Source organism: Hyperoodon ampullatus (genome assembly GCF_949752795.1).
Source record: "Hyperoodon ampullatus genome assembly, chromosome: 4".
Classification (NCBI taxonomy): domain Eukaryota; kingdom Metazoa; phylum Chordata; class Mammalia; order Artiodactyla; family Ziphiidae; genus Hyperoodon; species Hyperoodon ampullatus.
The window spans coordinates 24204200-24230739 of NC_136917.1; the positions used below are offsets into that span (position 1 = coordinate 24204200).

Sequence of the window (26540 nt, forward strand, 5' to 3'; positions counted from 1 at the left end):
AGGCCTCTTCTGAGGTGACCCAGAAGAGTGGGGGCCCATGTGGGGCTCTGTGGCCAGGGTCCTGTGGCAGGGCCCCCATCACAGGTCTGTGGTGTTCAGGCCAGTGTTGGTGAAGGCCAGCTCCTCCTTCTGCTGTCCACGTGTGCCCGCCTTCACTCCTGACAGCACTCTGTTCAGGGGCTCTGGATCCGGCCCCATCAGACTGTGTGGGGGCTCCTTCTGTGGGAAGAGGGTGGGGAGGTGTGAGGCCAGGGCCAAGATGGGGTGATCTCCCCAGTCCTTAGGAGAGTGGGTGGGCCTTCAAGCCCACGACCAGATGGCTCCTTGGCTGGGGCCTCAGTTTCCTGACTCTGTCCCAGAGGGGGCCATGGATACTGGTGGTACAGACGGGCTCAGGTGAAGGGGAGGGCCTAAGGGGTCTACTCTGGCCTTTGCCCACCCATGGACATGGTGGCATTTGGGTGTTCTGCCCAGTCCTGAATGATGCCAGGCCCTGTGTCCTGTGCCAAGGAGCCAGTCCAGCACAGTTCCTGTCACCTGTACCTCATGGCAGGCACCGTGCTGGGCACAACCATCCATCACCCGAGGTACCCACAGGACCCCAGAGGGAGGGATCATGTCCCCCACTTTACAGATGTGGAAATTGAGGCTCGGAGGGCTCTCTGGCCAGGAAGGGACAGAGAGGTGTTTGGACCGCTGGTCTTGCTGGCTCTAAAGCCTGTCCATGGCTCAGCGCTGCTCCTGGTTGAGTTTGGCAGGTCCCTCTGCCACCCCAGAGGGACATGTCACACCCAGGGTCCCGCCTGCAGGCCATCATGGCACACGCTCTTTCATCTCCTGCCTTTCCTCTTACCCCTCCCCGTGTGATATGTCACACACTCACACCCTCACAAGAATCCCTTCTGTGGACCAGCCAGGCCCCAAGGCTCAGCCACTCCACCACATAGACCCCCACGGGGACAGAGCCTCCACCACCTCCACCCTCCCCAGGGCACACTAAGGGCTTTTTCCAGACTGGGACTGTTCCAGTCCCTGGTAAACAGTAGAACATATGAGGGGCCCCAGGAGGGACTAAACGTTCTGCCTGAGCTTCCCAGAGCCCTCTACACAGATCCCCAGTGGGAGCAGCTGGCGCAGTACAGCCCAGGAAGTGCAGCCTGGCCCGGGAGACAGGATACCTGGGTTCTGGGCTGCCCTGGCCTTGCAAGCTTTCTGACCTTGGGCAGTTCAGCACCCCTCCCTGGCCTTGGTTGCTTGAAAAGTTTGGATTGGATGAGCCCTCAGATCTCACAGACCTTCCACACAAACACTTACGGAAGTCTTAGGTGAGTCAGGGCACCAAGGGATCTGTGGAAAGAAGCCCCACCTGCGTTCCCCACCCAGAGACCCCAAGGCCCACCTACCACTGCAGGAGTTGGGGTGGAGCCTCGGGCAGCTTCTCAGACACCGAACAACCCCCTGCCGTTGCAGGACTGGCTCTTTCTTGGCTTTGAAGACTTAGCGGCCTGGCCTCCTCTCCCCCTCCAGACTCTCAGAGATCCCTGAACCTCCTCAGCCCACAGGTCCAGCCCCACTGCTGGGGTCTCTGACTCCACTCCCCTCTGGGGGTGAGCTTTGGCCTCCAAAAGGGCCTACCTGCTGGGTCACAAGCTCCAGCCCACAAGACTGTTCCCTTCTGCCTCAGTTCCCCCCAGATACATTTATTGGAGTTTTTGCCCCAAACCATCTTGAACCAGAGATGAGCCATCCACCCAGAGGCCTCCTGCACTGCCTGGAAGCCTGGTCCACCATCGATGACCCCCATCCTTGGGGGTCCATTTGGAGGCCTCCATGTTATAGCCAGGTCCCTGGGCAGCATTTTGATATTTTAACACCCACGAGAGGTTTTGGTTGACCAAATCTTTCCAAGTAAGGGGTCCTCAAGGGAAAATAAGTCCTGAATCATGAGTGACAGCAAGGGACCCCCTGGAAGGGCAGGGCCCGGCTGAGGGCAGGACCCAGAGTAGGGTGGATAAGGTGAATGGTGGGTGGATATCCACCCCTACGCGCGTGCGCGCACGCACGCGCACACACACACACACACACAACCGCAGACTATTAAAGTTCAGTGGGTCTTAGAGCTTCTACTCAGTGGTGGTTTTCAGAGTGGGAAGGAGAGGGTAGTTCCTTCTGGTTCTGGCGTCCCATCCCCCATTCAGCCCTCTGATCTACTCTCCTACTTTCGTGGTTCTCACTCCTGCCTGCACATTAGAACCCCAGAAGCTTTAGCAGCACCTTCCTGCCCAGGCCCACCCCAGCCATCTGATCAGAATCTCTGAGCTGTGACCTGGCATCCTCAGGTCTAAAGAGCTCCCCACGTGATTCCAGTCAGCAGCCCAGGCTGCACAAATGCTTGGTCTAACTGAACCAACTAACCTATTGAACAAATGATGGTATTGTTGTTCATCTGAGCCTACCTTTGTCCTTGGCTACATTATGTTCATCTCTGGATCTCCTCCCCCCCGCCCCACCAGCTTTTATATAAAAGATATAAAGGGAGGGAACCAGATTCCTGACCACTCATTTTATGCCAGATCGTTTTTATACCCACTCTTATTTCATCCTCACAGCAGTCCTGCATATTTGATGTTCTGATCCCCATTTATAGATGAGAAAACTGAGAACCAGAGGGAAGAATTCACCCACCGAGGGTCACAGTTAATGAGTAGAGGAGCGAGGATCGGGCCCCATTCCAAAGCCGTGGGGCTTCCCAGGGCCAGATGCAGACACACCCATGGCAGCAGGAGGTCCCTCGAGCTCTGTCCTGAAACCCACCCCTTCAGAGAAGAGCCCCAAGTCAGAAGCCCCAGGCACCAACTCATCCCCCATCTTGCCTTGATTTCCTGCCTGCTATTTTCCAGATCCACAGAGTTGTCATCCAGGGAGTTGAGGCTGTAAGGGAGACAATGGAGCTCAGAGAGTTGGCAGGCCCAGCCCTCCCTGTCTCTGGCCAACAGCTACCCCTGCCATCATCACCACCATCATCATCACTACCTCGACTACCACCTCACCACCACTACCATCACCACCATCATCACCACCACCGTCAGCATCACCACTACCACCATGACCATGACCATCACCACCATCACCACCACCATTACCACCACCATCACCCCACCACCATCACCATCAGCACCATCACCATTACCACCACCACCATCACCACCATCACCATTACCACCATTGCCATCACCATCACCATCACCACTACCACCATCACCATCACCCCTACCACCATCACCATCAGCACCATTGCCATCACCATGATCACCGTCACCACCATCACTGTCACCGTCACCATTACCACCACCATGACTACCACTACCAACCAGCACTGCTCACCTGATGTGGTCCAAGTCACTGGAGGAAGACTGGGACTCGAAGCCTAGGTCCTTGGTGTGGAGGTTCAGCACGGGATTGGCACTGGAAAGAAGGCCCAGTCAAGCGACCATGGGCCTCAACCACCCCATGGGGCCTCTTACCCATCCTTCAACCCCCACTTACCGCTCAGTGTTGTACACGTTAGTCCCGGGGATGGCAGAGACTGGGGGCATCACCCCCACCGCTGTCTTCCGGGCCTCCTTGGAAGCCTTCATAGCCCGAAGTTTCCGGTGGTAGCTGGGGGGAACATGGCGGGGGGCATCACTATTTTCCCTGCACACCTACTGTGTGCCCAGTGCAGGCCCTGAGAGTGTGACTTCACAACAACCCTGGCAGATGGGAGTGTTAGCTCCATCTTACAGAGGGTACAAGGAAGAACCAGAGAAGGGAAATGATTTGCTGAAGACCACGCAGCTGACCAGTGGCAAAGCTCAGAATCAAACCCAGATGTGGCTACTGGCTCCATATGAATTGGAAAGGGAAAAAGAAGCAGCATTTATTAAATGTATAGTATGTGCCAGACACCTTGCTCGGTATGAGATGTGCATGGTTCCCTTGAATGCTTTGAGGAATCTAGTGTCATGCCCATTCTGCAAATGAGGAAACTGAGGCTTGGGGAGGGGAGTTTAACGTACCCAAGAGGTCATAACGGGTCACCGGGGATTGAATACAGATGCACCTGACACCTAAACCCCAGGTCTTTCTACCCCTCAGATATCTTGGGTGGTGGGAGAGGTGAGGTTGGAGACACAGGGGGTGATGGGAGCAGCACCTCTTCTGGGTACACACAAGGACCGTGGTCATGATCACGATGACCAGCAGCAAAGCCACTCCCAATCCTATGACGGTGTTACGGAGCGTGTCTGGCAACTCTGACTCCTGGCTCTCCTGGGAGCCCTGGAGAAGAAGGATTGTGATGGGGGAGGATGTAGGGTCAACACCCCCCTCCTCAGCCCCCTGTTACCTCCACCCTGCCAACACTCACCAGCCTCACCAGCCCCAGCCGCAGCAGCTCGGTCAGGGAGTCCTTGTCATTCCGGATCGTCCTGGCCACAGAGCCCCGCTCAGGCCCGAGGGACGTTGGCATCCCCCAGGCTTCCTGCTCACCCTCCTGCCCACCCCAAGGTCAGCCCCACTCACACACTCAGCTGATCAAGGGTCAAGGCTGACCCATTTGAGAAGACAAAGTAGGCATCGAGGTAGGAACGGCCTCGGGCCCTGGAATGGGACAGAGGTGAAGCCAGCAGCGCAGAACCACCAGACAGGCCCCTCTGCTGCTGGTCTTCTCTTCTTCGCCCCAACCACCGGTTCTGTGGGCACTCACCGAGCCATGGATTCTGTGTCCTGAATGTTCACAATGTAGACAGTAGTCCTGGTCGCCTGGACAAGAGCCCTGCAAAGGGGGCAGGGGTCACAGAAGGCTGGGGTAGGGGCCTTAGCCCAGGCCTGTGGCCAGGGCTCTGCCAGTGGAATTAGGGATTGTGTGAGGGGCATCTCCTCTGGACAGCTCCATTGGCTAAGCAAGTTGCACTTCTGTGCAAATTAGACAAGGATGCCCCTTCCTCTGGGACTGGGTTTACAGTTTAGCAAGGAGTGCCCTTGTGCAATGCACAGCCTTTGCAACTGTACATGGCAGCCCTATTTAGGCCTGTCTCTGCCCAGGCAACCATAGGCTTCTGGGGACAGGCAGAAAGGAAGTGCAAGTACAGGTACAGGGTCAAAGACAAGGACACTACCTAATGTACTGTGGTAACCTAAATGAGAGAGAAGTCCAAAAGGGAGGGGATATCTGTATGTGTATGGCTGATTCATTTTGTTGTGCAGTGGAGGCTAACACAACATTGTAAAGCAAGCATACTCCAATAAAAATTAATTAAAAAAAAAGACAAGGACAAGGTCAAGTGTGGGCCAGGGACAGGGTTAAGAGATATGCCATCCAGGGCTTCCCTGGTGGCTCAGTGGTTGAGAGTCCGCCTGCCGATGCAGGGGACGCGGGCTCGTGCCCCAGTCCGGGAAGATCCCACATGCCGTGGAGCGCCTGGGCCCGTGAGCCATGGCCGCTGGGCCTGCGCGTCCAGAGCCTGTGCTCCGCAAAGGGAGAGGCCACAACAGTGAGAGGCCCGCGTACCGAAAAAAAAAAAAAAAAAGAGAGATATGCCATCCAGGTTTCTGTCAGGGACCAGGCTCCCAGGCCATGTTCTTCCCCACAGGTCCCTCCCAGCTCCCCAGACCTACGCCTTAATCTCTTCCATGTTGGCGCCCACCTCCTCCTTGCTCATGGAGAACTTCAGCCTCACACGGTAACTCTGGTCCACAGTGAAGAGCTACAGAAAGAGGGTATGGGGAAGATGAGGCACAAGGGACCCAGGGGTTGGCAGAGGGCACTAGGAACTGCAGGCAGAACCCGACACTCACATTTAGGGTGATTTTGGCTTCCTGGGCAGGACCCTCAGAAGGCCTGTCCTGGGCCTTGACCGTCACTTGATAAGTGCCTTGGAGAGTGGAATCAAGGTTGGTCACCAGCCTATGGAAGGTAGGAGGGCAGAGCTCAGTCTGGAAACCCAAGCTGAAGTCTCCTTGGAACCTCCTGGTACACCTCCCATGACGAGGAACTCACTGCCCTGAGGCCCTGCTTGGCTCCCCCCACCCCATCCAGGGGCTGCCCACAGTTACTCAATGTTGCCAATGAACACGCTGGCCTCCAAGGAAGTGGAGACACGGAAGAAGCCCTGGAAAGGGATCACGGTCCCATCCTTAGCGATGAAATCCACTTGGAGGATGGAGAACAGGATGGCCCCATTGTTCCCTGAGTCACTGTCTCTGGCCTAGGAGAAAGGGCGAACAACATCTGCGGGCCAGGACAGGCCAGGCCAGGCACTCCTCCACCCCCAGCAGGAGTCTGAGGCTAGGGTGGCCTGGGAGGCTGGTCCCCATGATCTCTATCAGCCTTCCCCAGGCCACTGACCAAATGCTGTAAACAGTGTTTGAACAAGTCCCTGCTTCTGGCCCCCCAGCTCAACAGGTCATTGCCCAAAGTCCCTCCCGTGTGGAAATCCCACCCTGCTCTCCCCTGCCCCCGCCACTGCCACACACACACACAAGCTCAGGGACACTCAGATTTCCTGGGCACCTACTGTGTGCCAGTCACCTTCCCTTAGATCCCTCCTTTCAGTGTGTGCTAACATGAGTACGAATTCCCCTAGTGGACCACGAAATGATGGGGGGAGAAGGCACAAGCATTTGTATTCATTCTAGTGCCTTTTAGAGAAGAATATAACCAACACACAGAGCTGTGAGTCCACTGACATCACTTTTCAGGATGAGGCCAAAGCTGGTGTTTATGTTTCAAAAAGGAGTCAATTTAAAGAAAATTGTTCAAAGCCATGGCCAGACTCATGACATTGGAATGCAATTGGCTGAAGACTGGAAAACTGACTGTTTAAGCCTGGAAAGAACCTAGAGAGGGAGAATCGCTATCCCCCTTTTATGGGAGAACGCTGGGGTTCTGAGAGAGACCCCGTCCTGCCCACAGGCACACGCAGCTCTAAGTGGGGAGGGCCAGACCCATCCATCTCCACACCTGTGCCCTTTCAACAGCGCAGGGCGTGGCGCCCACATATAACCTGTCTCTTAACCCTAAGGAGTTACCGCAAAGAACTGACAGCTCCTTGTCCAGGAGGGAAAGTGAGTTCTGGAAAGGTGTGGCAGCTCCCCAGCTCAGTAAGAGGCCCAGCCAGGCCCAGGCCCCAGGGCTGGGTGGGAGGCCACACTACCCGCTGCCCTGCATGGCATAGCTGCCACCCTCTAATAAACACATACAATGCCATAAAAATTGAAAGTACTTTTACAATTTTGCTCTGAAAATTATTTAATACGAGGAACTTGTTTAATTTACAGTTACTATGATTTCTCTGAATTACTCCAGAATTCTGGTGTAGTGAGAAAACCACTGCAAGTGATTTTTACGGTCATGAAATTTTTATGAATACTACATTTAACAGTTAATGGAGTTTAATCATATCAATTAAGCAGGTGTTCATTTCCATTCTGAGGTTTTCTTTTCATATGTTGGAGCCAACAGATTTTCTTTCTAGTGTTAAAACATTTTGGGGCAACTGAAGGACCTAAAGGCCTAGGCCCTGTGTCTCCTGGAGCTAATGTGAATGACAAAGCTTGGAGCCAAGGACTTACCTGGACAGAAGCCACCTGCTGGTTGGGTATCACAAGTTCTGGGATGATCACTACAGGTGTGAACAGGAAGAGGTCAGTGGGGTCAGGGCCAGTGCCCACTTGGCCAAGTGCTGACCGTAAGCCCAGCTCAGGGCTCATCCCACCAAACCTGCCCTTAACCTCTCCACCACCAGAGACCATTACAACTACCCCTAAGCCGTTAGTTAGCAGGTCCTCCACCTCCCATTGTGCAGATGGGAAAACTGAGGCCCAGAGAACGAGGGCCTGGCCCAGGGTCAGATGTCAGTTGGGACAGAGCTGGGGTGAAAACTCAGGTCTCCCCTCCTGTTGAAACCCTGAGGGAGAGGCAGGGTTGGAGGCCTTCTTCCCTTTCTAAGGGCACACCTGGGGTCTGAGGAGCATCTGTGGGAGTTGCCCAAAGGTAGTCCTGGCAGAGTACAGTGTGAGTGTGGAGGGAGGGGCTTGCTGCTTACCAAAAGTCTTATTCTCAGGCAGAAAGTAGGGTGCATTGTCATTCACATCCTCGATGGTGATGGGGAGGCTTCCTAGGGGGGAAATGTTGGCTGGCCTTGGTATCTAAGCAAAGACCTGACCCAGAAAGTCTGGTCCTCAGTCTTGCTCCTAGCAGCCTCCCTCCCATGCATCTCCCATGCTCAGTGCCCTCCCCTGCTCCTGACTCAGGATACTGACTCAGTCTCCTCTGGCCTTCATAGGAGGGAGAATCCTCCCCAGACCTCAGAGAGGATAAGCAACTTGTCCAAAGTCACACAGCAAGAGCAGTGGGCCAGGATTGAGCCCAATCAGGTATGTTCCACCTGACCACAACATTATTCTGACACTTACTAGCTGTGTAATCTAGATTATTGAACTGCCCACCCTGGCCTCAGTTTCCTCATCTATAAAATTGGATAAGGACCACCTACCACATGGATTGTGTGGGAATAAAATGAAGAAATGCTTGCAAGGTATCTGGCATAGCTCTTGGCTGTAGTAAGGATTCAATATATGCTAGCTGTTAATATGATTGTTATTGCTACTTGGTGTCAGAGGTGGGATCTGAGTGCACATCTGGCTCTGAAATGTGCTCTTTCTTTTACGCTGCCTCACAACATAATAGCATTAATTAAGTGCTTACTACGTGCCAAACACTGCACGAAATGCTTTACGTATATATTCTCATTTAATCTTCGCAGCCAACCTACTACCCAGCTCCACTTGACAGATGGGGCTACTAAAGCTTGGGGAGGTGTCATGACTTTCCCAGTGGCACAGCTGGTAAGGGCTGGAGCCACAATTTGAACCCAGACCTTGCAGGTGCCAGTTGTTTCCCACAGCCCCTATGTTACAGCCTGCTGTGCCCTGCAGGCCAGGCTGCCTCACCATTGTCACTGTAGGCCTGGAAGCGGGGGTCCGTTGTGAGGTCATAGGCCCGCACAACCAGCGTGACCAGGTCACAGGTCTCATAGTCGATGACCTCACTCTGACTGATGAACACAGAGCCGTTGGCCAGCACAGAGAACCAGCCATGGCACAGACTGCCCACGTCGACCCCGGCCTTGGTACAGATGACGTTCACAAGCTGTACCTCCAACTGGGACATGGTGTCCCTGTCCTGGGCCACCACCTCAGCCACTATACCATGCTGCGAGCCATTCTCAGCCACACGGATGCCCCGGAGCGAGGTTGAGTCCAGGGTGGGTGGCACGTCATTCACGTCCTCCACATTCACGAGGACTTTTGCTGTGGCGTCACGCCCCTGGGGGTCTGGGCTCTCAGCACTCACTGTCAGATTGAAGAAGTCCTGTGTCTCATAGTCCAGGCTCACGTCCAAGGGCAGCCAGAGGTGGCCCTCTGCCCACCCAGACCCCAGCACCAAGCCTCGGAGCAAGAAGTTGTTGGCACCGCCCCCTGACAGGCTAAAGCTGATGCGGTTGTTGGCTTCCGTCTGGTCTGCATCCCAGGCCTCCACCACGCCCACCAGCACTCCTGTGAATGAGGGGCGGAGTGTGGAGGGACCCCTGACCCGGCCACTGGGGGCATCCTCTGTCCTCACCCCCCTTGGGGGCTTCAGGCCTGCCCTCGAAGGGGTCGTATAGCCTGGCCGAGGGAGGACTTACCTGGGTCCCTCTCCCTCACTGAGAAGGAATAGCTGGACTGGTTGAAGATGGGCAGATTATCATTGATGTCCTGCAGACAGAGGCAGTTCTGAGCCCAGGAAACTCAGGAGACCCCAGGTTCAGCCTCCCCAGAGCCAGTCTGAGAAGCCAATACTTCCCCTGGCCCGAGGCCCAGACTCTCTGTCCAGGTCTCCTCAGACAGCACTGCCCACTTCCTAGATGATGAAACAGACTTCAAGCGGACAGAACTCGCCCAGACCCCACCCCTGGGGCTCAGAGGTCTGTGGCGGTACTCTGAAGTTTGGGGTACACTCTGTTTCCCTGTGCACCACTCAGAGCCGTCTTAGACCCTGCTCTTAGGACGGATAGTTCTGAGTCCCCACCTGTGTCCCTGTCTGGCCCAGCTTGACTCCCCATCTCTCGGATTTATTGGGTTGGCTCCAATACCACCATGATCCCACAAAGGCCCAAGATTTCCCTGGTCCCCTCCTTTCTCCTGTCCCTCCTGCCCTCGGTCGACCCCAAGACACTCACTCTGTGCTCAGGTGGGGCTGGGCTGGGGGCACCTGCCAGGACTTGACCTGGTCCTGTCCTGAGACGCCCGCTGTGTTCTGTTCTCGCCTTCCCTCTCCAGCCCTGGTCACCCCGCCCAGACAGAGTGCTGCCCCTGTTGTCACAGCATCAGGCCAACTCCGCCTGTGCTTCCTCCCCTGATGCTGGTGCGTGCTGGGCGCCCTTGGCTTTCCCAGTCCTTCCCCAGGATGGCGCAGAGGTCTCTGCTTTTGCTTTCAGCTTTTTCTAAATAATGGTAGAGTGAACATCTTTGAAAACTGAGCCCTCTCCCCCCTAACCAGATGTAATTTCTGATGGCAATTTCCCAGAGATGGCATTACTGCCTCCGTGCACATGGCCAACTGCCTTCTCAAGGTCATCCTAACTCACAGGAGGGGCTAGGAGCACAGCTCTGAGTTCAGTCCAGCTCCACCTCTTCCTCACATGTGACTTCATCTTCATCTGCAAAGTGGAGTGGTCCTCCCTACTCACAGAGCTCATGGGTGTGAAAGGACCCTTCTCGCTCAGGAAATGCAATTTTGCTTTCTTCCTTCTCTGCGGCCTACTTCCACCCCAAGGACAGCTGGAAAGTCTTCATCTGACTTCTGTTTCTCTATTTTCCCTGAGGTCTCATTCTGATCCTTGTGGGAAAGCGGCACATCCCAACCCAGTGGGAAACAGGGCTGCTGTGTGGGGTGGTGCAGGTTTTGCACTGCACAACCCGAGGGGGCACCAACCACATTGTGGACATTGTAGAGGAAGGTGCCTGTGACCCAGTGGCAGCCTTAGAACCAGACAGACTGGATTCAAAACCCCATTCTGTGACCCGAGGCAGGCTACCGAACCTCTGTGTGCCTTAGTCCCTCGATCAATAAAATGGTGCTAACCAATCCCTCCCTTGCAGGACCAGGTATACACTGAGTGTATTCTCTGGGCCGGGCATTCTTTGAAACACTTTCCATTTTTTAACTCGTTTTATGTTATTTTCAGCCCCATTTTACAGATGAGGAACTTGAGAACACAGGGAAGTTGAGCGATTGCCTAAGACCACACAACAAATGAGCCAGGATTCTGACCCATCAGCTTGGTTCCAGAACTCTTTTACCCACCGCACTGCAAAGGGCAGAAATGTGTCTTGAGTTGGGAGGACAGGGAGCTGGCCATCTGCTCAGGCGTCCCCAGTACAGGGCTCATCCTGGACCCTGTCCCAGGCTGAGCCAGACCATACCTCCACAGTGACGGTGACATTGACGTCAGTCCAGAGGGCAGGCTCGCCACAATCAGACACACGCACGGTCAGCACGATGCGGCCTCCCAGGGTGTTGTTGATGGCCTCTCGGTCCAAGGGCCCCAGGTTTCTGAGGATCCCTTTGTCGGGGTCCACTGAGAAGTTGTGGCTGTAGGGGCTGCTCAGCAGGCTGAAGTGTAGAAGGCTGTGGTTGGTGCCTGGCTGGTCATCGTCATGAGCCTGTGCAGGTAAGCAGGGTTGGGACGTCAGCCATCAGGTGCTCCCCGGCCCCAGCCCCTGCCCTGCAGTCTGGACTCCCCCTCCAGCGCTGGCCCATGAGGGCAGTAACTGGGCCTAAAGCCAGAGGGATGCTCCCCAATCTCCCAGTCTCAGTCTCGCATCTGAGAGGGCCAGACCAACAGCTTTCAAGAGATTCTGAGGTCTGAAACATTGAGGTCATTCATTCATCCCACAACTGTTTACCTATCACATGCCCACCCCTGTTCTAGGTACTGGGAATAGAGCCATGATCAAGACAGTTCCCTTATGGAGCTGATATTCTAGTGGGGAGGGAGGAGTGGGGGCAGTATAATATAGACAGTCGAAGTTTAAAATAAACAAACAAAAATAAGTGTGTGTGGGGGCTTCCCTGGTGGCGCAGTGGTTAAGAATCCGCCTGCCAATGCAGGGGACACGGGTACGAGCCCCGGTCCGGGAAGATCCCACAGGCCGCGGAGCAACTAAGCCTGTGCGCCACAACTACTGAGCCTGTGCTCTGGAACCTGCGAGCCACAACTACTGAAGCCCATGCGCCTAGAGCCTGTGCTCCGCAGCAAGAGAAGCCACCGCAATGAGAAGCCCACGCATCGCAGCGAAGAGTAGCCCCCGCTCAAAGCAATTAGAGAAAACCTGCACGCAGCAGTGAAGACCCAACGCAGCCATAAATTTAAAAAAAAAAAAAAAAGTGTGGGGGAATTCCCTGGTAGCCTAGTGGTTAGGATTCTGGGCTTACACTGCTGTAGCCCGGGTTCAAGCCCTGGTTGGAGAACTGAAATCCCACAAGCCATGCGGCACGGCCAAATAAATAAATGTGTGAAGTCCAACAAGATTCTGATTTTCCCATGATGACTACTTCAGTGCTGTATTTTTTAAATAGCTGAAATTCTTCATCCAATCTATGTGTGTGTGTGTTTCTGTGTGTGTGTGTGTGTGTGTGTGTGTGTGTGTGTGTGTTTCTGTCCTACCAAGATCCTGAACACATGCTTAGTGTGCTTTTGGGGTGATCCAGCACGGAGAGCACAAGATGCTCTTCCCTGCCACCAGGCCTTTGCACGTGCACATGAATGCCCTCTACACCTTGTCTGCTTGACTCCAGGTCAGATTGGTGCCTCCCCTGGTCCTCCACAACCCCTGTGCTACCTTCAGTACAGCACAAGTGACACCCTTGGATGATGGTCCGCCACCCTCCCTGAAGGCAGGAATTATGGTGGATTCATCTCGGAGGACCCAGGGCCCAGCAAAGGGCTTGGTGCATAGTAGGTGCTCAGCAAATATGGCTTTGAATACAGAGCTGGGCTAGTCCCACTTGGATCCAATTCTTTCTCCTCCTCTCTGCCCACTGCCACCTTCAGGTTTTTGTTTCAGATCTGTTGGGATCGTGTTTATGAAATGAAAAACTCTGTTCATTCCTTGGCACTCTGAACTCAGGCCGGTTAATTCACCAAGCACTTCTCAGGCCTCACACTGGACACCATGCTTCTGGCAGCAGATCTGAAATGCTCCTGCCCCAAAGAGCTCACAGACCAGGGTGGGGAGCACTGAGGTGCATGAAGAAAGGCCCAGGTTTCAGCACTGCCACGGACTGGCTGTATAACCACAGAAAAGTCACTTAACCTCTTTGAGCCTCAGTTTTCTCCTTCCGTGAAATGGGGAGCATTAGAGCACCTACTTCATAAGTTTGTCAAGAGATCAGGGATGGGAATGTACTCTGGAAACCACAAGCCCCAGAAAGATGGGAGGGCTCCATGGCCATGTGATTGTCATTCTGAGGACCTGGTTTCTCGATCCTCACAAGATCCCCTTACAGATGACTCAGTGGAGAAGCTTCTGAAGGCCTCAGAATCAGGGGAGAAGCTTCTCTCCAGTGTTCCTCTGGAGCCAGTAGTGGGTTTTTATCTCACAGAGTCTGTGAACCTGACCTCTGATCTCATTTCCATTTTTGCTTTGGCCATTAGGAAGCTCAGAACTGAGTATTCAGCCCACTCCTAGCAATTGTTTGGCTTCTACCTTTGTGCACTTTAAAAAAATACCATCCTTATTTTCTCTTTTTCCTTATTTCTTTTATCACACTTTTAAATCTAAGCCACCTCACATCCTTTTTGGAATGAGGCAGTGGCCTGAATTTAAAAGAGCAATATGTTTTTGAGGGCTTGTTCTGTGCTAGGCCTTGTGCCGAGCACTTTACATCCGTTATGACCCTGGGAATAAGTACTGAGATTGTCCTCACTTTCCAAAGAAGAAACGGAGGCCCAGAGAGACTGAGTGACTTTCTCAGGGCTACACAGCAGAGCCCAGATTCCAACCCAGGACCAGCATGACTACAGAGGCAGGCATGGTGCCGTGTGCCCGTCCCACCCATCAGCTACAGGCCGGCTCGCACCTGGATGGTCACGGAGACATTGCCTTCCTCTTCCTGGACAAAGATGTTGTAGGAGCCGCTGACCACGGGCTTGTTGTCATTGATGTCCAGCACGACGATCTGCAGCACGGTGGAGGACGACAGGTTCCCGCCATCCGTGGCCAACAGCGTGAGGTAGTACACGGCCTGCTTCTCCCGATCCAGCAGCTCACTGTTTCTCACCGTCACTGTCCCCGAGTCTGGATCCACCGCAAAGATGTCCGCCCTGTGCAGGGTGGCCAGATGGAGCAAATAAAGATACAGGATGCCCACTTCAATTTGCATTTCAGATAAACAATGAAAAATATTTTAGGACATCCCATGGAATATTTGCAACCTACTTATACTAAAAAAAAGCCCCATTCATTGTTTATCTGAAATTGAACTGTCACTGGGTGCCCTATATGTTATCTGACTCCGCCAGCCCTGCTGTGAGGCAGAGAGGTGAGCCTGGGTGCCCCTCGCTCACCCGTCCGCCGCCCACCCAGGTAACTTACCCATTCCCCGGAAGCAGGCTGTACGTGATGCGGCCCACCTCGCCCGTGTCTGGGTCGGAGGCCTGTGAGGCAGAGAGATAGATAACGGGACACTGAGCAGAAGCCATACCCGCACTGTCAACCGTGCAATTGATGAGGACAGGGCCGTGCTGCTTCCTGACCCAAAAGGAGAAACCCCCGACGCACTCAGACTGACACATAGACATCACATACATGCGCACGCGCATACACACCTGCTGGCCCCCACTGACATCAGATGATACAGGGACTCCAGCAGGGCCACAGCCCCAGGCCGGCCAATCTCCGCATCTCTCCCAGCCCTGCCCAGCCCTGTCCCCCATCACTCACTCGGATGCTGTTGGTGACCACATAGCCGACCGCACTGTGCTCGAAGACACTGAGGGTGTACAGGTTGTGGGGGAATGTGGGCCTGTGATCATTAATGTCTCTAAGGTGGATGGTCACCAAGGCTACCGAGGAGCTTCTGCTGACCGAGTCAGTGGCCACGACCTGAGGACAGGGGAAGAGGCAGTGGCATTGGGACTGGAGCACCCCATGGCCCGCTCTCCGTGGTGCCCCAGAGCACCCCTCACCTGCACCAGCATCACCGTTTGTGTCTCATAGTCCACCAGCGACGGTGCTCTCACCAGCACCTGCACATCCACTGAGCCCGCCGCCCGCTCCGGGGAGACGCTGAAGGCTTCAACATTAGGGCCCCCCAGGGATAGAAGGAAGGTGCCGTTGCTGCCCTGTAGACGTGGACTGTATGTTAGGGACCCCACTCCTGCAATGTACCCACCTGCATCTTTCTCCCAATCCCTGGCCACAGGTCCCAGGAGGGTAGACTGGTCACTAGTCCCTGTCAATGTGGGCTCATCAGAAGAAGACCTACCCGAGGCCCAGCCTGGGCTGCAGCGCCTGGACACACACCCCTCACTCCCTTTGAGTCTTCCATACCAGCCACCATGCACCACCCTCCACCACCCATACCACCACCAAACATCATCAATGTCCAACATCGGTCCATTATCCACACCCCTTCTACTCCATACCCCTCTCCAGTCAGGCCAACCACCATCTCAACACACCCACCCATCCACCACTACCCAATATCGCCCTCCAGTCGACATTTTGTACCAACTCATTATCACCAAATACTACCAAACACCATCCATAGTTATTCAGCATTCAATACTACCCAAATCACCCACCACTCAGTATCAACCTCCACCTAGGAATACCCTCCAACTTGACACCCACCCAGACCACACTGTGCTCAAAACTGCCCACATCCCCCAATACCCAGTACTATCCCAGCACCCCACAACTTCACCATCCACACATCACTACCCCCTCTACTCAACACCGCCAAAAATTACATTCCACTCAACATTACCCAGCATCCAGGACCAACCTCCACTCAGTGCTGCCTTTCTGTTCCCCACCACGTAGCACCACCCTGAACACAAGACTAGCAGCCAGCTCAACATCACTCAGCAGTTCCAAATGTCACCCATCAACTCCAACCACCACTCATGGTCAGCACCACTGTTGCCCACTGCCCGCTGCCCCGCCGAGCACTGTGGTACCACACTCTGCTGGTCACTCACCACTTCCCTCCCCCAGCGATCTCCCAACCATCACTTCCACCCATGCCGCACATGGTCTGGGTGCCCCTGCCTTGTCTGGGTCGTAGACCACCATGGTTAGGTCATCGATGGGGATGCGGGTGGAGGCGTGCTCGTCCACGTAGCCAGTGAAGTTGACTTGAGCCTCTTGGGGGGTGAAGGTGCAGGTTGCGAGGCTGCAGTTGTAAAACTCAGGTTTGTGGTCATTGACATCTGTCACTCTCAGCGTGACCCATATGCTCACCTTGGCCTCCTGCCCATAGATGTTGGGGTGCATCTCGGTGGCCTGAGAGCACAGGAGAGGCCGAGAGGCAGAGGTCAGAAAACTAGCGTTCAGAGAGAGCTGAGGTCAAAGGTCAGAGTTTAGAAAGTCAGAGTACAAAGTGGGCAGTGGCCCTCTCACTCACCGTGACCTGCACCTGCACCTCCTCATCTTCCTCCAGCAGCTGCTCTCTGTCCAGGGAACCGTTGACCCTGATCACCCCATCTGGCCCAATGTCGAACCAGCCAGGCCTTGTGGAGTCTGGGAAAAGGCAGCAGGAGCGGCTGCTTCCAGTGGCTCTGACGGAGCCCCCACCCCTTCCCTTGCCTCAGCCCCAGCCTGGGGACACCTCGTTCTCACTGGAGATGCTGTAGATCACAGGGTCATTGATGCCTCTGTCGCCATCCATGGCCTCCACCTTCAGCACCGAGGTTCCCTGCAAGAAGGCGTGGTCAGTGGCCAGACCCTTTCCCCACCTCTTGTCTCCACCCAGACCCCTCCAGTTCCTTGGCACACCTGGGGTGCATCCTCAGCCACAGAGGCCGAGTAAAACTCCCTGACAAACTGGGGGTCCAGGTCTGGCTGGTCGATTACAGAGATGGACACGAAGACAGGCGAGGAGCACTGGACGGCGATGCTGTTGTAATTGTCGCCCGAGTCCTGCCGGGAGATGGGTCTCCGTGAAGCCGGGGCTTCGGGTCTCGACGCCCCCGACCCCGCCTGCGCCCGCACTCACACAGGCCTTCAGCTCCAGCTGATAGAAGGCACTCTTGTTGTTGTAGCTGAGGCTGCCGTTGAGGATGATGGAGCCGTTGGGCAGGATCCCAAAGAGGTACTTACTGCTGTCCGTGCTAGGGATGACCTGAGGCAGTGCACAGTCAGGCCAGGCTCCCCAGGACGGCCCTGCCCCCAGGACCTGCTCTGAGAGACCTGGGGTCGAATCCTGGCTCTGCTCTCAACCTCACCAGGTCACTTAACCTCTCTGAGCCTGGGAAATGGGCTAGATATCGCCTCAGTGGGACGAAAACAGGGTCAAGTGAGCTAAGGTAGGTTCCAGGCATGTAGTGGGCGCTCAATGATGGGGGCCGTGGCTAGCCAATGTGTCTTCGTGAGAACTGGGGTCACACCCGTCATTGTCTGTGTGACCTTGGACAAGACCCTGGACCTCTCTGAGCCTTGATTTCCTCTTCTTCGAAGCCAGGATTGCCGCAGCCATCAGGTGGTGTGACGCTAACCGGGCAAAGATACAGACAGTGCCCCAGGCGAGAGGGTGGGAAGGAGGGTCCGGTCTGCAGCAGGCACCCTCCTTAGGCGGCTGGGCCAAATGAGGTCCAGAGGGGGCCAGAGGAAGGCGTGGGGACCAGGGCTGGCCGTCGCAGAGCCCCTGCTCCGAAGGTCCCTGCAGGTTGTGTGGGAGATGCTGCCCCCTGGTGGCCATGAGGAGACGTGGCGCCCACACTCCCACGTGGACCCGCACACACTTACCTTCACTATGGAGTACACCACGGCGCCTCCGGACCCCGTGTCTCTGTCCGTGGCCAGCACAGAGAAAATCAGGGAGCCAACCGGCAGGGTCTGTAACAAGGGTTTTGTCACCTCTGAGCTCCAACACATCTCCATGCCCAAGCACATCATGCCCCCTCCTGGAGTTTCAGTGCCTCCAACTGTACCACGGGGATAGCGATGGACCTTCCAGAACCTGAAACCCAGCATTCCACAGATGTCCCCCTTTCCTTCCCACCTGGGCTGGGCCTCTGGGGGCATCTGGATGGAGGCAGGGAGCAGAGTTCCCCCTTCTCCTCTCCCCACACAGCCTCCCTGAAACCTGAGCTGGCTTCTGATTTGCAGCGCCCCTCAGAACCACCATGAGCGATCATTCCAGAGCTCAGGCTGTGCCACTCCCCTGCTTAAACAGCCCTGTGTGTTCTCTGTAGCCTCCAGCAATAGGTTCCACACAGCACCCCGCAGAGCTGGAAGGTTCTTTTGGGAGGCTTTTCCTCTAGGACCTGTCTACACCCTCACTATTTCTTCACGGTGGCCAGAAAGATCTTTGAAAATCCTGAACCAGACCACATCAGTCTCATGCTCAAAACCAACAAGTGGTTCCCCCATTCTTCCCAGAATACTGTCCAGACTGCCTACATGGCCCTCCAGGGTCAGGCCACTTCCCACTTCTCTGACCTCACCTCCTCCTCAGCCTCCTCCCCGCCCCCCCACCACCAGCTTCCTGGCTATGCCTACAGCACTCCAGGCTGATTCCCACCTCAGAGCCTTTGCAGCTGCTGTTCCCTGCCTGGACTATCCTTTTCCTGGAGCAGCCCATGCTGGCTCCTCAACATTTAGTTCTGCTTGGATGTCATCTACCCAGAGAAGATTTTCCTGACTGGCTCAACTTAAAGCAGGCCCCTCCCCAGTCATGTTTTATGCTCTTCATAGAGCTCATCACCATCTGAAATAATCTTGTTTGTTTAATGCTTTGTTGATTAAATGTTTTGTTGTCTGTGCTCTTCACTACAATGTGAGCTGCAAAGGTGGCGACCAAGTCTGTCTTCACTGGATACCCTCAGCACCAAGGACAGTGCCAGACACACAGTAGGCGCTCAAATCAGAGCCTGTTGAAGGGCTGTCTGAACCTCACCAGCCTTAGGTCTGGCCTCGGGGAGGGGGACCCACACCTGTCAGGACTTTGAAGCCGCGTGGTAATGAAGATTCAGGAGTGGTGTTGTGTTTGCTGCCCTGGGACCACTGGGAAACCTCCTCCCTGCCTATGCAGTTCAAGTGGGGCTGCTCCTCTTGCTGGAGGGGAAAGCACATGATGCAGACCTAGACAAGTGGAGCATTCCATACTCCTCAACTGATGGGCACCTGACCCAGAATGGGCCAATGAGAGTCAGTCCTGGGGGTTTGGCTGGGACCACTGAGAAAGAGACAGTCTGTGTTGCAATTGCAAAGCCGGTGGGATGTGAGCCTGGAGATGCTGGGAGACACTTTTATCACCATAAGGGAGAACTGCTCGCCCCACCCCAGGATGGTGGCAACAAGAGAAGCAGAGCCGCTAGGTGGAGAGAAATCTCTTCTTGATGACATGGCTTGAGTACCTGGATCCAGCCATGCCTAAAGTCAGATATACTGTTAAATTTTTAAAGAAACATGAGAAAATCAATTCCTCCCCCCCCCCCACCTCTGACTATCATAACTTAAAGCATTCCAATCCAGTCTGATAGATTGCAAAACGTTGCTGTAACTATGGTACATGGGGTTACATGCAACCCCCTGAATTTGGTTCCTGCAGCTGCCCTTTCTAGGAGGTGCACTTCCCAATCTTGGATGCCCTGCTGGCTATCTCTGGTCCTTCCCACTCTAAGCACATTTGTGGGATGTCTGCATCCTACACACACACCCCGTTAAGGCAGATGTTACCTCACTGATTCTGGTGGAGAAGTCTGTGTTCTGGAAAATGGGTACGTTGTCATTTCTGTCCTCCACGATCACCTGCATTTGCTTCTGCACCTGCAAGTGAGAAAGCCCAGGTGAGCCCAGAAAACGTGGGAGCTTGAGAAAACAAAGTCAGGAGCATCAGGATGGGAGTGCAAGTTGGTATAGCTTCTCAGGAGGACAATTAGGTGGTGTCTGGGGTGACTTTTTTTGTATACATCTTTATTGAAGTATAATTGCTTCACAATGCTGTGTTAGTTTCTGTTGTACAACAAAGTGAATCAGCCATATGCAGACATATATCCCCATATCCCCTCTCTCTTGAGCCTCCCTCCCACCCTCCCTATCCCACCCCTCTAGGTCGTCGCAAAGCACCGAGCTGATCTCCCTGTGCTGTGCAGCAGTTTCCCACCAGCTATCTATGTCACATTTGGTAGTGTATATACGTCGATGCTTCTCTCACTTTGCCCCAGCTTCCCCTCTCCCCTCCGTGTTTATTTGATACCATTTCAAACTCCAGAAAAGTTGCAAGTACAGTACAAAGAAGTCCTGATACACTTCATCCAGATTTACCCCTTATTTAGTTTTTCTCTCCACAGATTTACTGAACTATTTGGAGAGTATGTTGTGGAAATCATTAGGTCATTAAAAAAAATCTAAAATGTCCTATTACAAGAACGTTTCTTTTAGCTTTGTTAGCCATAGCATAAAGCTGTGAACAACCTAAGTGTTGAGGAGACCAGCTAAGCACCGTGGTCCTTATAGTCCCCACACTGGGATATAGACATACAGGAAACAGAAGACTCATGTGCAGACACAGAAGGGACCCCAAAGCCAATTGTTGTTTTTTGGCCGCACCCCACGGCATGCGGAACGTCCCTGACCAGGGGTTGAACCCGGGCTCCCTGTAGTGGAAAAACAGAGTCTTAGCCACTGGACCACCAGGGAAGTCTTCCAAAGCTGATTGTTGAGTCGACAAGGCAGTTCAAGACCATATATGCAGTAGGATCTCCCTTGGATTTCAGAAAACGCACCCAAAACTATCATCTTTCTTCCGTGGATGCATATATGCATGCCAGTGTTTAGCGATGGATAGAAAAGAACACGGTGATGGCGGACACTTCAGGTGGGAGTGGGCTGGGAAGGGTTGCCCAAGGGGACTTGAGCTTTATCTGCACTTTTTTAAATGTTTACAAAGAGAAAGTATTTATGAATATTCAAGTCATTAAAATGATTTTTTTTAATGGATAGGGTTTGGGGAATAGGTTATAAAGACAAAACCGCCAACTTTCACAGACACAAGACACAGCTGTATAAGTGTGTTATTGAGAAACATGAACACTGAGACCAACCCATCAGCCAAAGGGGTTGAAAGTGATGACCTCAGTGGAGAGAGGGTAGGGAGGTATTTGGCACTTGTTTTTTTATTAATAAGTATATTAATACAAGTTAATAATGTAATTGGGACTTCCCTGGTGGTCCAGTGGTAAAGAATCTGCCTTACAACGCAGGGGACACGGGTTCAATCCCTGGTCAGGGAACTAAGATCCCACATGCCACGGGGCAACTAAGCCCATGCGCCACAACTACTGAGTTCGTGCCTCAACTAGAGCCCGACTGCTGCAAACTACAGCGCCCATGTGCTCTGGATCCCATGCGCCACAACTAGAGAGAAGCCCACACGCCACAACGAATAGCTCGCGTGCCTCAACGAGGATCCTGCGTACTGCAACTAACACCCAATGCAGTCAAAAGTAAATAAAATAAATAAAAAATAATACATAAATCTTTAAAAAAATAATAATGTAATTAATGATATACAATAGATATACAAAATACACAGAAGATAAACCATATATTTGTATAATTAATATAAATTATAATAAATACTAAAATCTTGGTTAATATTGTATGATGAAAAATGGAGAAGTATAATTTCGATAAAAATAAACATTCAATTCATTTTTTGTTAGCTAGGGCTCTCTCTGCTTATTTGCGGTGGGCAATTAGCGGTGGGCCCTCAGTCCCCTGCCCTCTGATCCCTGGACCTCCCTTCCCTCCCCACTTCTGACTCACTGGGTTGTTGTGACCGTCGCTCACAGAGATGTAGATGGAAAACCAGTAGAGTGTCTGCAGTGGGCATAGAGAAGGGAACCAAGGTAAGTCCTGTTTGGGTGCCCACCAGAGCCCTCCCTACCTCCCCAATCCTGCACGAGACCTTCTCAGGTTGCTTCCCTTTACCTCATAGTCCAGAAGGCTGGCCAGCTTCACTTCCCCAGTATTCGGGGTGACACTAAAGAAGTAGGCATAGGAGCCACTAATCTCATAGGTCAGAGGGTCATTTTCCTGGTCCTGAGCTATCAGCCAGAAGACCTCAGCACCTGCAGATGGGACAGGGAATGCACAGGGTCCACGATCACCTAGTTCAATGCTGGCCTGGCCAAGCTGCCCATGAGGCCCACAAGAATGTCAAAGCTTCTTTTAAAATTAGAAGGGCCAAGACATGGAAACAACCTAAATGTCTATCAATGGATGAATGGGTAAAGAAGATGTGATATACATGTACAGTGGAATATTTTCAGCCTTAAAAAAAGAATGAAATCTTGCCATTTGTAACAACATGGATGGACCTAGAGGGAATTCTGCTAAGAGAAATAAGTCAAAGGAAAACAAATACTGTATGATCTCACTTACATGTGGGATCTAAAAACAAAAAGCCAAGCTCATAGATACAGAGAAGATTGGTGGTTGCCAGAGGTGGGGTGCGGGGGACTGAGAAATGGGTGAAGAGGGTCAAAAGGTACACATATCCAGTTATAAAATAAATAAGTCCTGGGGATGTAATGTACAGCATGGTGACTAGACTTAATAATACTGTATTGGGTATTTGAAAATTATTAAGAGTTAGGTCTTAAAAGCTCTCATCCCAAGGGAAAAAAAAAAGCCATCTGTAACTATGTGTGGTAACATATGTTAACTAGACTTACTGTGGTGATCATTTTGAAATATATACAAATATATCATTATGTTGTACACCTGAAACCAATATAATATTGTATGTCAATTATACCTCATTTTTTCGAACAGTAAAAAAAAAATCAAAAGAAATAAATGATTATAATCTAGCCCTCAGGATATTTGCCTTTATGCCCATGCAGTATATTAAAGTATATTTTTAATGTATTTTTCTAGAGGGAGAGGCCTACACAAGCAAAAGTGCCAGAACAGTGACATGGTGGTGGGGCCGAGCACCCAGCCTGAGGGTCTCAGAGAACCAGCCTGCCCCCACCCTTGCCCACGACAGCCTTTCAGGGACAGTCTGGGCAGCACATCTGGAATCTGCTCTTCTTTGACCAAATAGTTCTGGCTCCTCCAGAAACCCCTTAGAAAGCTTGGTCCCTTCCCACTCAGGCCCCCTCCTCCAGGTAGACCATCGGGCTAGAAAGCTGTTAGTATCTACAGTATGTTTCCTCTGTTGTGAGACACACTGTCAATTTAATGACTGCTGGGGTGGGGAGTCACTCTGTTAACTGACTATCTCAAATATAAGACACATCCTGATTCAAAAATGTCAAAATGTAAACTGATATGGCCCTTATACCCAAGGAAATATGGGAAGTGAGTGGGGATGTGTAAATCCTTCTCTGTACACATGTGTTCATGGACACAGAAAGAAGGATCAGGGAGAAAAAGCTTTTTTTAAAGTCTGTCTGAAAAAGAATTAACTGTAACAAATAAATCAATAAAAGCTACAGAAATAAAAGACATATATTAGGTCTCTGTCTTTAAACTCAAATTTGACGCATTTTAAAAAGTCTGCCTGACAAAACTAAACTATTATACAGTGTGAGTGTCAAGAAAACAGGTCTTCTGCAGGAGAGAAAGGACGGGGAGTGACTAGAAGGGCAGAGAGGGGGTCGGTGTGCTTCCCTGTATATACATTGTACCTCAAAATAAAAGGTCTAAACAATATTTTTTAAAAACCTGACTGAAAATGCTTTCTCATCCCAAGAGAGCCATACAATTCATCTCAGAAAGGAAGAAATTGCTCTTCGGTTTAAGAAAGCCCAGAGAGGGGCCCTGTGATTATCAAAGAAAAGACCCTCATTTGGTCTGGCTGAGATCAGACCTGACATTAAAGGATCACCCAAAAGAATGGAGATCTTGAGGACATTTGGGTTACATATGTTTGTGACATTTGTTTGGAGGTGTGTGTGTGTTTATCCACGACCAAACAGCTATGAAAATATACATAAAATATCATTAACGTGTATATACTACTTCTCTGTTGTATTCACAGATATCAAATAGTTTGACCTCAGCCCAGTCCTCCAGGGAGGATTGTGCCAACTCAGAATGTAATGAGACTATCACCTCCCTCATCCTGGGATCTAAACCTTTATTAATATAACCCTTAGTAGACTTTGCTGTCCTGGCAACCACATCCAAATGGATGTGGCTTTCATGGCTCTGAAGCCCATCGCCCACCCTTTCTTCATGTACCTAGACCTGGGTTTCTGGATTCCAAGCCAGACTTTGGATTTCACCTTTGATGCAGTCTCTTGCCTCATCTAGTAGATTTAGATATTTGGGGTCCCAATTCTGACACTGCAACAAAGACTGTAACTTGTCCCCCAGTATTCACAGCCCCCTTTCTCTCAGACTAATAGAACCCCAGATTTTGAGCTGTGCACATGGCTAAATAAAATAAAGACCTCATTTCTCCAGTTCCCTTGCAGCTAGGGCATGTGGCTAAGTTCTGGTTAATGAGATGTGAGCAGAAGTAACATGTGTAAAATCTGGAGCCCTGTCCTTAGGAGAAAGAAATGAGCCCCCTTGGCCCTTTCTTGCCTCCAGCTCTCACTGGAATAGGGCACGACATGAGCCATCTGGGACCATGTGGATGAGGGTCAGGCCCTAGGGGAGGCAGAACCTGGAAATGGAAGGAGGGTCCCTGATGCCAGAAGCATAGGGCACAGAACTGCCTGATGGAACAGAGCCTCTGACAGCCCTGGGCTCACTGCTCTAGATGACTATGTAAGAGAATAGGAAACTTTGACCTTGTTTACAGCTCTGTTATTTGGGGTCTGTTATGCGCAGCTGACCCCGTATCCCAATGAATACAGTCATCTATCATTTCAGCTTCTTCAACCCCCATCCTGCCTGCTGGGAATTTGGCATCCAGTCCCTGTGGCTTCATCCAAAACAATGTTTCATGAACATCATTCACTCCTGTACACTGCCAAGATCATTACCACACCCACGTCTCATTGTTTACGACCCTCCTTTTAACTGACTTACTGTTTCATGTAAATACATTTATTTTAAAAGCAAACTAGATGGCTACTGTACATAGAAAACTCATCTCACTCGCCATAGAGCGAAGGTAACTCTACAGACGAAGACAGCAAAAGTATCAATTTCTGGTGAGATGTGTGCTTGAAAGGCTCTGAGCCTAAAGCCTGCTCTCTTTCTGTCTGAAAAAAAAAAAAAAAAAAAAAGCAGAGGAGGAAGAGAGATGAGCGAGTGAGAGAGGTAGAAGAGAAATAATGATACCAAATGGATACTGTCTCCATTGGGAAATCAGAAAGACTGAAAGAGATGGGAAATGGGAGGAATGTTCTCTTGGGGTGAGTCTTGATTATTTGATGCTGTGTGAGGGCCCTCGACCCAAAGGCTGCAAAGGAGAAAACAAACTTCTGGAACAAACTTCCTTCAGGCCACCTTTGCCCCATGACGAGCCGTGGAGCTGCAGGGATGGCAAACAAGCCCACAGAGGAGACCCTGGGACCCTCTTGTGGGTAAGTATTTGGTGCAGTCTGGGCACAGGGACAGTTACTCACCCACTGGTAGGTCCTCGGGCAGGTTCACTGATGACATGTTGGCCAGGAATGTTGGGGCCAGGTTGGCTGCCACTGTAGGGACACAGAGTGTTGGAACATCTGGACACCTCCATAAAGACTGACCCCCATCTGCCCCTGTGGGAGCCCACACCAGTCCCACTGGCCAACTTTCAGTCCAGCTCACCGGCCCAGGACTGGATTCCTCTCCAGGCCTCCCCAGAGCAGCCAAGCCCGGGGCTGGGCCATAGGAGTTGGGTGCTTGCTGATGAAGCAGCATCCCACCCTTCTGGAGGGTTCTACTGAGGATCCGCAGGTTAGTGCTTCCCTGGTGGGAGAGGGGAGATACCCACCAGACACCACGAGGGCAGGAAGCAAGAGGCAGGACAGCCACGGCCGCACCATCACGTCTGGAGGGACCTGGGGGAAGAGGCATCAGGGGAGGGGCACCTGAACCCAGGCCTCCCTCCTCTGGTGGACCCTGATCAGTCAGGTCTGAACCCGGCCGACTCACCTCCATCACTCAAGGTTCTCCCCCAGGCCCCTATCAAATTCTGCCCATTTGCCAGATGTTCTAGGGGACGGGGAGTTGGAGGGCATGGCAGGGAGGGGCAGGGTAGCTGAGTCTGGTCTAGAGCCCCAGCCTGAGACTGACCCTGAACTTGACCCCAGGGTTCAGTGCCCACGCTG

The 26540-nt window shown here is 52.5% G+C and overlaps 1 protein-coding gene across 1 annotated transcript; it reads right to left on the bottom strand.

Annotated features, from left to right (window-relative positions):
- CDHR2 (cadherin related family member 2) lies at nt 1–26255 on the bottom strand (the record flags this gene model as incomplete). Its single annotated transcript, XM_079704052.1, has 31 exons — nt 1–219; nt 2874–2931; nt 3385–3465; nt 3547–3660; nt 4196–4320; nt 4409–4469; nt 4564–4641; nt 4748–4816; nt 5659–5747; nt 5839–5947; nt 6097–6248; nt 7615–7664; nt 8088–8159; nt 8995–9600; nt 9732–9801; nt 11512–11751; nt 14171–14414; nt 14686–14747; nt 15034–15195; nt 15279–15434; nt 16366–16599; nt 16721–16836; nt 16936–17011; nt 17092–17235; nt 17312–17437; nt 18061–18150; nt 19996–20085; nt 22087–22140; nt 22252–22391; nt 25854–25925; nt 26204–26255. 31 exons carry the CDS (start codon nt 26253–26255, stop codon nt 79–81), a joined length of 3933 nt encoding a protein of 1310 aa, XP_079560178.1. The 3' UTR covers nt 1–78.
- Nucleotides 26256–26540: the final 285 nt, after the last annotated feature.